General features: G+C 36.9%; 1 protein-coding gene across 1 annotated transcript; it reads left to right on the top strand.

The window, feature by feature from the left end:
* The first annotated feature begins 4,906 nt into the window (after positions 1 to 4,906).
* Positions 4,907 to 6,151, top strand: LOC109237379 (zinc finger BED domain-containing protein RICESLEEPER 2-like). The gene has a single exon (XM_019403677.1). It carries the CDS (start codon positions 4,907 to 4,909, stop codon positions 6,149 to 6,151), a length of 1,245 nt encoding a protein of 414 aa, XP_019259222.1.
* The last annotated feature ends 6,193 nt before the right edge of the window (positions 6,152 to 12,344 follow it).

Genomic DNA, 12,344 nt, shown 5'->3' with positions numbered 1-12,344 from the left:
GAGACTAAGCACTATCTCCATTACGTTGCATGAGGCTAAACTTTTCCTCCACTATTGCATAAGGCTAAATGCTGCCTTTTCTTACATGAGACTAAGCACTATCTCCATTATATTTCATGAGGCTAAGCATTGCCTCCACTATTTCATAAGGCTAAACGTTGCCTTCCTCAACATAGGGCCAAGCACTGCCCTCATCGCATATAAGGCTAAGTGATGCCTTGTCTCGTTCTCGCATATGACTAAGCATCACCTATTGCTTCTATCAAAGAATCGATATTGCTGCATCTTTACATTACATGGGATGAAACATCGCCACGTTGTCCAAAGGCGTCATAGTATGAAGGCAACATCCTCATAGCCCAAAGACATCATGCCATGGCCTGAGGATCCCTCAAAATTGCATATCATTATTCAAACGCGTCATATTCCGGAGGCACCATCCTCATGGCTCGAGGACATAATTTCATGGCCTGCGAATCCCATATCATATGCTTCATGGCCCAGGACGTCATGATCTAAGGACATCTTCCTCAGCGTCCCGAAAACAATTCATAGTCCGAAAGGAATTTGCAGCATGTTTAAATTTCTGCAATAACTACATATATTCGCATACATCATGTTTTAAGTTGCAGGTAACTCGGGAGTAGCCGTTCTACAAATGGGAGCAATTCTTGCTCCCATTTCCGTTCACAGCGTTCGCATCCTTTGTTTATCTCAAACGTAAACAATGATCGGCAAGTGTTTACTCTTTGTTCCATAACCGCCCAAACAATTATCTCGATTATCCGTCACATTCAAATTCGCATTCATAGCTCCACCGGATATTATTCGTTACTCACGACACTATCCTATACAAGAGATCCTTTTCGAAACACATGATCACTCTTCTAACAACTCCATCGGTTTTGTTTGTCGCTGGATCCAAAACTACACACGGCCTGATTCCCGTAACACCAGAGATATATAGAAAACTCATGAACCATGTTTTGGCCCCCATTTTTTCAAAACCACATTATCCTCGTGCATTTCAGACAAAATTGGTCATCATTTTCTTTACCCGACAACTCTTTAATCATTCCCGGGTAAATAGGGGCAGCTGTTGATACCCAATTTTGTCCTTTCGTATTTTATAAAATATTCCATATACTTTCAAAATATTATTTTGCATTATTATCCAATTTACAATTGTCTATTATTTTTAAAGCTTTAAAATTGATTTTCTTGCATTTAAATTATTTAAAAATTTATTAATTATCCCTTCAAACTATTTTGGGATGATTTAATCATCCAAATTTATTATTTACACCCACATGTATGTTTTATAAAATCTTACTTTATTTTATATAATTACATTTGTATTTTCAAGCTATTTACACAATTTTTGCAATAATAGCCTGCATCCTATACATATTATATTTATTATATTGTTTATATCAACATAGAATTTTTTACATTTTATAATGCTAATATATTATTTTCAAGAATTTTATTGTATAAATAATATTTTTATTATTTTTTAACTAATCTTTTTAAATTTTTTTTGACAAATTTTGTGTATTTAAACTATGGCCCAATTTTGAGTTGATTTCGGACCAAAATTATGACCCATAATCCTTAGCCCAATTCCCCATCCCAAACCAGACGACCCCTTTAATAAACCAAGTCGCGACCCGTAGGGGTGTTCAAAACCGATCCGAAACCGAAAACCGAACCGAACCGAAGCTTAATTGCTTACTGGTAACGGCTTAACGGCTTAACGGACGNTCAAAGCAATTAAAATAATAATACTAAGTCATTAACAGAATAAAATCCCAAAATAAGGTAACAAAACAGTTTGCGGAATAAAACATAGCCCAACATCGGGGTGTCACCAGTCATGAGAATCTAAAATAATACTACAAGTCTGAAAGTCTACCCCAATACTACATAACTGAAACAGAAGGAAATAGGGTAGAGGGAGAATGCACTAGGCTGCGAATCACCGGGCAGCTACCTAGTGAATCTCCGGAAATCTGCTAGACAGCTCTCAATCCTCGCTAGCAGGACCTGTAGCGCCCGAATCTGTACACAGGGGTGCAGGGAGTAAAGTGAGTACTCCAACTCAGTGAGTAATAATAATAAATGCAGACTGAGTAATAAGAAATTGCGTAAAGGCACATCAACAGGCTATAAAGAAGCAGTGAAAGCCAGTAAAAAATAGTGAAACGGTGAAAATATGTAACCGCTACTGCAGAATACCTGAATCTGCACACAAGGTGCAGTAAAGTGAGTACTTCCAACTCAGTGAAGACTGAGTGATAGGAAATCACGAAGAGTACATCAACATGTTGTATAGAAGCAGTACAAAACCAGTAAGAAAGCAATGAAGCTGTGAAATCTCTTAAGCACCTTAGCTCAGTTTAAACTTCTTCAAAATTGGCTTTTCAATAGTTAAGCAATTGAATGCAAGCAATTAGAACTTTTAACAGTTAAGCAAGTAAATGACAGGCAACTAGAAAAGATAAGCACGTAAAGAACCGCCCCTCGGGCACAATATCAATAGAATCAGCCCCTCGGGCACAATACCAACAGAAGCAGCCCCTCGGGCAAACACATGGAACAATACCAGCCCCTCGGGCATAATAACAACAGAATCAGCCCCTCGGGCAATAACATAGAACAATACCAACCCCTCGGGCTATATCTCGTATCACAATGGGTACCCGCGCTCACTGGGGGTGTACAGACTCTAGGAAGGGCCCCTTACGGCCCAAGCGCAATAACAAGCCATCTCGTGCAGGGGTGTTCAAAACCGATCCGAAACCGAAAACCGAAGCGAACCGAAGCTTAATGGCTTACTGGTAACGGCTTAACGGCTTAACGGACGGGGAACGGATTGAATATTTTTTATTAACGGCTTATCGGTTTGGGGGCGGATTATTCAATTTTCTTAACGGATAATCCGTTAACCCGTTAAGAATATAAATATATATATAGAAAATTTATTTTTATTTATATATATTAAATATAAAAAAACTAAAACCCTTAAAAATGAATAAGTATAACAAAAACAAACAACCCGTATGTTCTGTCTCCAAACTCTAAAGTCTAACCCATTCCTAACTCCTAATTCTAGAGAAACCCTAAGCGCTAACGCCTAAAGCAGCAGCCATCGCCCACCGCCCACCGGCCACCAGTCCTCTCCTCGTCGTCGTCGACTTCCACCAGCCGCCGGTCTCCCTTTCGCCGTCTCGTCTCTCCAGGTACTCATATTATCCAGGTACTCTTACTTATGAATAAGATTTTTTGATTTTTGCTGGGACTTTAAAGAGGAATATTTCTCACAAATTTCAACTACAGTAGAAGTGCAATCTGAGGCAACTCGAGTAGTTGAAGAAGTTGTTGTTGATTTTGATAATTTTAGGGTTTTCTTCTTCGTCTTCATTTCTCTGTTCTTATGTTTTGTACTGTGCAAATTAATTGTATTTGGTTATTCTCTTGAAAATAATGTTTTTCTCTTTTCTTTTTGAATAGTACGTTATTCACATGTCAAGAATATTTCGTTTTGCATTTTTATCTGTGTGTTCAACCATCAGTCAAAGAAAGCTAAAAGAACTTCTCGGCCACACCCCATCCCAGGTTTTTGGTGGGGCTTTGCTGGGTATTGCAGTTGCTTGGATGTGTTGTAGAGGCTGTTTAATTTCAATCTGATCAGCTTCCACAAGTACCTGCCAATAATTAGAAATTATCTGTTACAATTGTACAAGAAGCACTGGCTTTTCGATTGATGCTTATATTCATTCTGAATTAAAAGGAAAAAGCATTCTGTAGCCAATGCAATTGGTTAGACCTATGAATTTGTACTCTGGCATATGCTCAAGCTTTTAGGAATTAATGATCTGCTTTTGATTTTGTTCATAACATAGTAGTACTTGATTTTCCCAGGTTAGAGAATTGTATCATTGTAGCTTTTCTCCTCAGTATGGAGAGCATGGGATTCTATGCTTACTTCATCTGTATTTCTTGGTATAATCTGACTTTGTAGTACATGATGATGAAAAGGATTTGCATTGATGTCAACATGAAAGAGAAAGGATCTCTAGGCTAATACAATATTACTAAATACGATTAGTTTACAAATACGATTAGTTTACAACTTGATGTCTTTATTCTCATTCCTTTTCTTTTGTTGTTGCAGTGACTCATACATGGCTGAAAATATACAAAGTGATAAGGTGATGATGGGTGAAAGTGGGGCTTCTAATTCAAATGCAACAAGTCAAGATCAAACAACGGAGTCAAATATAACCAAAAAAAGAAGAAAAAGGTCTGTTGTGTGGGATCATTTTACAGAAATTATTACTTCTGAAGGGAGTACAAAAGCAAAGTGTGACTATTGCTTTATTAAGTATGTATTTAAGACCAAAGACGGTACGTCGACACTTCTTTCTCATATGCTTAAGTGTCCTAAACGCCCTGCTATTATTGATAAAAAAACAATCAAATTTAGGCTTTCAATCTGCTCCGGGGGGTAGTCAGGGTGACGTAGCTGTTGTTACTTGAAAATTTGAACAAGAAGAATGTAGGAAGGCATTATGTCGTATGGTAATAGTTGATGAGCTTCCTTTTAGCTTTGTTGAGAAAGAAGGTTTTAGAGACTTTATGAAAGTGGCGCAACCTTATTTTCGGATCCGTTCCCGTAGTATTGTAACTAGGGATTGTTTTGATCTTTTTAATGGAAGAAAAGCAAAAGTTGAAGAGGTTTTTTATAGAAACAAAACAAAGAGTATGTATTACCACTGATACCTGGACTTCTATACAAAGAATCAATTACATGTGTATCACTGCCCATTGGATTGATAGTGAATGGAATATGCATAAGAGAATAATTAATTTTTGTCCTATTGTTAGTCATAAAAGCGAAGATATGGCAAACGGTATTGGTAGGTGCTTACATGATTGGGGGATAAATAAGATCTTCACTGTCACAGTTGATAATGCAAGCTCAAATGATGTGACAGTAAAAGAATTATCTAAGCAATTAACAAAAATGGGAACTAATTTGATGAATGGTACTCACCTTCACGTGAGATGTATGGATCACATCATGAATCTTGTGGTCCAGGATGGTTTAAAAGAATCTTCAGTGTCTATTGAACGTGTTAGGCATGCGGTGAGATATGTTAGGCAGTCTCCTGCGAGGTTGAAGAGGTTTCAAGAATGTTTTGATGCTGAACAACTCAATTCTAAGAAAACTTTATGCTTAGATGTTCCAACTAGATGGAATTCCACCTACTTGATGTTGCGCAGGGCTGTTGAATTTGAAAGTGCATTTTCACATTATGCTTCTAGTGAAATTGGATTGAGACATTATCTTGAGCATTCTTATATTGATTTTGGAATTCCTACAGGTGAACTTTTGAGTAGTGATTGGGAGAATGTAAAAAGAATTACAAAGTTTCTTGAAACCTTCTATCTTCTTACTTTGAAGATATCTGGATCACGTTATGTTACATCGAATATTCATTTTCTTGAAATCTGCGCAGTTGCTGTCTATTTGAAGCAATTGATAGCAAATGAAGATGTAGTTTTAAGTGAAATGGCAAAGAATATGAAAGAAAAGTTTGATAAGTATTGGGGTGATCCAGGGAAAATGAACAAGATAATTTTTATCTCATGTATTTTGGATCCATGTTACAAGATTGAATCAGCTGGCTTTGCACTTGTAAAGATGTTTGGTGTAGATCCGGGGGCAACTATACAAGCAGAAGTGACGAAGTACATGACTTCATTATTCAGTGAGTATGTAAAGTCCAGCTCAAAAGGTGTTGTGCTTGCTTCATCTTCAGATTGTTCTTCATTGGACACTTCGACTTCCGGGCTTTCTGGCAGCCAAGCAAGCACCCAAAATATAGGACTTTTAGAATCACTCATGCAAGATATAAAAAAATATAAAAGTGCGAGTGGAGGTGTTGATACTAGAACAGAGTTAGATAAATATTTAGGTGAAGAAACTGAGGATGACACTAAAGAATTTGATGTTCTTCTTTGGTGGAAATTGAACTCAGCTAGATTTCCTACTCTTGCGGAGATGGCTCGTGATGTATTAGCTGTTCCAGTTTCAAGTGTGGCATCCGAATGTGCGTTTAGTACGGGAGGACGTCTTTCTTGATCCATTTAGGAGTTCATTAACTCCTAAATTATTGCAAGCTCTAGTGTGTCTTCAAGATTGGCTTCGAAATGAAAAATTAAAACAACCCAGTAGTGTTGAGGAAGATCTTGATAAAATCGAGCAGCTTGAACAAGGTAATAATATTGTTACTATATTTGTTGTAATATAAGTGTTGTTGATATGATTCTATTTATCGCACGACTCATTATTTTAATTTTTTCTTTTCAGATTTAGCCAGCAATGGAAAAGACCCTTCCGTAATTGACGTGTAGTGTTAATATATTTGGTAAGATTATTCATCAGCAATTCTTTTTCTGAAACTCTTCACTTCTGTGCTTTACATGTTATATCACATGCTATATCAAAATTATCAGAAGGAAAGTCAGGAGTTGGAAAATTTTAGTAGAAGTAACATATTTGACCATACTTCTAAACCATTTTTCATCTATTAAAGAGATGATTTACTATTACTAGTAGGATATCAACAGCGTCATTTGTATCTCTTCAGGAGTTTTTGCTTCTGATATATCATCGTTTGGCTTTTTGTATGTGTGTGGGTTTCAGTTAGGGCACTCTGTTGAATAACCAAGTATGTCGTATTTGCTATATTCTGAAGATTCCCAACAGCCAAAAGGACTGGTAATCGTTATGTATTAACGATACCATTAATACCCAACAATCATGTTTGATGTAAATCTAAGTTTTCCTGACTTCTGAGCCTTATCTTCCAATCCCTTTTAGGTGTTATGTTTCAAGCAACTTGAACTTGTGTGTATAGTCGTTTTACTTGTTGCTTGTGCCTGACACACTTTTGCTTCTTAATGGTTTTTGTGATGTAGGAGGACCTTTTGGAGTTGCAAGACGAGAACCTTGCTTCAACTATGAGAGAACAGCAACAACGGGAATGGAGAGTTCCCTACACTTAAGAGACTTGCAATTGAAGGTTGCCCCAAGTTGATTGGGAAGTTGCTTTAAAATCTTTGTTCTTTGACAGTATTGACAATTTCATAATGTCCTGGACTCATTTTGGAGACATCTATCCAACTTTTAAGTTTATATTGGCTTCAAGTTATTGGTTCTCCTTAGCTTGGAATTCTTTTTGATGATGCTGAAATGTTTACATCGCAAATTCAGTGAATGAAGCAGATAGCTTCACTAAATATTGATGATTGATACTCTATTACCTCTTTACATATTTAGCAGTCTGCCAAATACCAACAGATTCAGAATTTGACGTTGTTATCTCCTTACCAACAGCTTTTGACTCACCTAACACAGGATCAACTATTCAGTTTTTAATACATATTATAGCTGAAGAAGTCAGTAGAGGGAGATATTTAGTGAATATGTATGTTAGGCCGATAAACCGCCCGATAAGAGCTAAACCGATACCAATTCGCCCGATATCTTATCGGGTGGCTAATGGATTAATACATTTAAAAGTCGATAACCGTTAAGCCAAAACGTTAAGAGTAAAAAGCCGCCCAATCCGCCCGATAAGCAGCCCTAGCGACACGTCTCAATGCCCCGCCCCGCATCCCCTTCGATCCTGGCTGTTGATCTTAAATGATCAACGGCCCACAACAGCCCTTCCCCTCTCTTTATAATCCCTCACCCAAACCCTAGAGACCAATTTTCCCTCTCAGCTGCCTCTGTATTCTCTCCATCTCTCCGCCCTCACACCAAACTCAAGCCGACCATGGAGATTCTCTCCTATTCATTCCTTATACGCGTTCATATGCAGATTCTACTTACCTTTTCTGCTATTGTCACTCAGTTATGGTAACTTTCCTTACCATTATACTTATGTCAAGTTCGATTTTCACAGATATGGCTTTGATTCTATGGTACTAGGTGCGATTGTGGTTTTATACACTTAAGAAGAGGAAATTTCCCTCATATATTGTGTATCTCCGGTGATTTTGCAGTGATTGGGGCTTGTGAATGATTTGCCCTGAATCCGACTCAAACTAGGGTTCAAAGTTCTTACTTCCTCTGTTATTTTAAGTATGCATGGGATATTTTCTTTCCTTTTTGTGTTGATTGATTATATTTCCTTGTTTGTTCGTCCAAGCTTGCTACTATATAAACCCCTTCCCCGTTCCCCTTCTAAGACTGAACAACTACTGCTACTACTATTGTTACCACTATTGTTCTCACACTCTTACACTTTCTATACTATTCTGCACTTTTGATTGTGGCCTGCTGAAAGCCAAGGCCACTGGAATCCTCTCTATCGTCCTCCCTAGTGCGAGCACTGCTCGAGGCTCATTTGAAGCTCCTATGAACTCTGACGCACTAGGATTTGGGCATTTTGGTTGTTCTCTTTGCTACTGATATTCAAGTTGTCGCTGGCATTTAGCCTTCTCTTCTATTTTTTCTGTTGAATCTGTAAACTTGCGAGTATCACGACTCTTGCAATTCTATCTTCTTTTTCTTGTGTTCAGTGCTCTGCATATCCATGTCGTTTGAATTTTTTTTGAACCAATATGACTTCAACATTGTGTTATTTTCATTGGCAATTTTACTTGCATTGAATCTATTTTACAGACCTGAATCTCTTAGTGTCACAACCTGCCTAGAGTTTTAAACTTAAATGTATGCTCAGTATGTTCAGCATGAATGATTTTGTATATCCTTAAATATGCTCTGTTGATCATTGTGAGTTTTTCTCATGCCTTATTTTGGATTCTCGCACTAAAATTCCTAGGGAATCATCTCCTACCCAAAACTTGCTTTAATGAACTTTTACTGATAATTTTTTTATGTGACTCTACTATTTACTTGCTTACATGAACCATATTGATGTCGCAAATGTTTTAACCAAACCTGTTGCTTTATTGTTGAGAACTTCAATATGATGTTTGGTCAATCCTGTATTCTTTAGTATTGCTTATGCTTCTTGTTGAATCCCAACATTTAGTTCCTGTGATCATGCATAGTCGACTGGATTAAGTTTGAGTCTGCCTATTCTGTTTAATCTTAAGTTAATATGTCTTCCTACCATAATACTTTGGACTTGGGAATCTTCGTGTTATACTCATCATGATTAGGCTTCTTATTGATTGATTGCTTGCCTTCTTGTTATGTGTGATTACCACTCCCCGACTATGACTCTATCTGACCTTCATGACTTAGACTCCTAGGTTCTAAAAATCCTTTTTAGGCTAATTGTGGATCATGCTCGATTCTGAATTCACTCTAGAAAGACTTAGCATATTCATCTCGTATTATTCTTGTATGTTTACCATGTTAACCCCAAATGGCATGTCTCCCTAACTCTGCTAATGTTGTATCTATCATTTATGCATGCTATCACCTGCTTAATGATTTAAGCTATGATGTTAGTTTTCCATGACAAAGTAACCATGTTGGAAATCAAGTCTATTGATCCTCCTAGTTTCCTGCTCTTTGCTTAATCAATCTTGTCACTCTTGCCTCTGATTTCCATGTGTAGCCCATTAACTTAGTTGGTTAAGTGGTCAATATTGTAATTGTGGGGCTTTATATGAGTTCATGTGTGGCTTTGGATTGTGCAAATGGACATGCTCTCTTGTTGTGAGATGTGTTTGGATCTGGGCCTGCTATTCAAGTGGAAGAATTTGTTGAAGGCCCGGGCAGTACTGGGATACTTTCGTTTGGGCTTGTTCTTGGGCTTGCAGTTGTTCCCTATATAATATCCGTACTTGAATTCATTATTTGGGCCTATAACAAATGATTGGAGATTAGTGAAAAGGGTTGGAATATCCTAATTATTGCATAAACGGGTAGAAAACCTGCCACAGGATTTAATTACCTTGCTTGATGTTTGTTCGACATGCTACACATAAAAATTATGCCTATAGGAAATCACACACCTCACTTAACTTGTCTAATACCCGCACACTATTCAAAGCATGTTGGTATTAGTAAATGTTGTACCTGTTTCCGTATCTACTGATGTGTGCTATTAGACAGCATGTGTATAGTAATCGAACTCCAATAACTACTTGTTTAATTATTAGATAGCATGCCTACAGTATGTAACAATACATACTTTGCTAATGCTCATCTAGATACCATGACTATAGAGCTTTAACTAATTGACTAATCGACAACTTCTGTTGATTTATTATGTTGCCCGCCTAGATGACACGCCTATAGGACCAAGCATGATAAAATAGAGTTCAAACCCCAACTATTAGAAATCCTGCTTATAGGATACTGTTACTCGCCTAGGAAGCATGTCTATAAAATCAAACGCTGGTAATTCTGAGTTTTCAAACGGTCTTACCGCTAACAATTTAGAGATTATGCCCATAGGGTTTGTAATACCTGTAATATGCAAAGTCGTTAGTCTAAAATAGATGTACTGCATGTACGACACATGACATCAGAATCACATAGAAGCCATGTCTATAGGAATTAATCACTCTAATACGTCTTAATTCTAAAACTGTCTACTGCCCAATATAAGAATCTGCCTGCGTGCATTTGTTGCTTATATGTGAAGGCTAACTTGAGCCATTTATTGAATATTATATATGTAGTCCTACATGTTTTGAATGTGCGCCTAGTTTTATCAGTTTTTAGCATCCTAAGTAAAGTCTAGAACCACCCAAATAGTAGGTCCAAAGCCTCCTGGACCATAGGCATTGGACGGGTAGTGCATGCATAGGACACGGTTTAGAATTGAACTAGAGCGTTTTAGGTAAACAACTTTAACAAAGTAATCATGTAGGAGGAGATGATCGTCTATGCCTGCTGAATAATATGTGCAACCACTACTCTAACGAAATTGCGAAGTATTATTTATGTTACACGGGGTAATCCTTTAGGCTAAAAAATATAGGACCCCCTCCTTTAACGTTTATTGTTTGTGCTTTATCTTTTGAACTTAGAATAATTAAGTTGTATCTTGTAACCTCTAAAGACTTGTACTGTTTATTTATATAGTGTAATTCCTTCACATGTGCGCTTTTCTTTACATTTGAACTTTTAAATTCCTTGTCTTCCTTCACCTATATGATCATATAAGATAATCCAGAGCGTAATCCCCTGTTTCACGCCGTGAATACAGTCGAATATAGTCGAATACAATAACCTGTCTAGCTGTAATTCCCTGTTTCACGCCGAGAAATGCTACTATATTCATGAATATTGTAGCTTAAATACATCGAATACACTCTAAAAAACCTGAAGACATAGCTATAGGAAGTAATATAGTAAATGGTAGCTACAACTAGCTAATAACCACTAAACAATAGTGGTTTGTGAAAATTTCTCTTTTTTAAATACCATAAATTTTAGGGACATTCCGACTAAGACCATACCCAAAAAGTCTCTTTTGTGTCAATCACAGGAGAAATTCAAAAAGCCAGATTTACAAGTGGTCATTTGAAAATAGCCACAGTTTCAAAAGTAATCGAAATTTAGCCATTTTCATGTAAAGATAAATCTGAACAAAAACACTGTTCAAAATCTGAAAAAATACTCCAGTATAATATACTGGAGTTCCAGTATAATATATCGGTCCAGCGTAATACACTGGAGATTGGAGCAGTATTAATTACTGGAACTTTTTGCGTGTTGGAGTTCCAGCATAATATGCTGGAAGTCATACACAGGTGCACCGATCTCCAGTATATTATGCTGGAACTTTTCGTGTTGCAGCAAAATAGTGGCTATTTTTTAATGACTTTGCAAACGATGGTTATTTTTGAATGACCCGACCGAAAACTGCCTAGCCCGTGCAATTTTTAAGTCACACGCATCCTTTTCATTGATTGGGCCTAACCCAACCTTGCAGGCCTCATATATGAGAAGGGCCAATCCCTATCCATGCCAGGTCTAGTGCCATCAATTATCCAATTATTCAAGACTAGGAGTAGCCCATGGCCCAAGGAACACGCAATGCACACAACCTATTCTAGCACGTATTGTGCTATAGTCGAAGAATTATGTCCAAACAACTTCTTAGTAGGTTCAATAAAAATAAAATAAAATAAGGGAAAATTGTATTATAGCCGCTGTAAAAAATAATATATATATATATATATATATATATCAATTTTCCCTTATTTTATTTTATTTTTATTGAACCTACTAAGAAGTTGTTTGGACTTAGTAGGTTCAATAAAAATAAAATAAAATAAGGGAAAATTGTATTATAGCCGCTGTAAAAAATAATATATATATATATATATATATATAT

The sequence above is a fragment of the Nicotiana attenuata genome, unplaced genomic scaffold (assembly GCF_001879085.1).
Source record: "Nicotiana attenuata strain UT unplaced genomic scaffold, NIATTr2, whole genome shotgun sequence".
Classification (NCBI taxonomy): Eukaryota; Viridiplantae; Streptophyta; class Magnoliopsida; order Solanales; family Solanaceae; genus Nicotiana; species Nicotiana attenuata.
Note: the sequence above shows the minus strand (reverse complement) of the source record. Positions and strands in the feature narration are given on the sequence as shown.

Coding starts and splice junctions, on each gene's coding strand:
- LOC109237379 (XM_019403677.1), top strand. CDS start 4,907: ATGGCAAACGGTATTGGTAGGTGCTTACATGATTGGGGGATAAATAAG.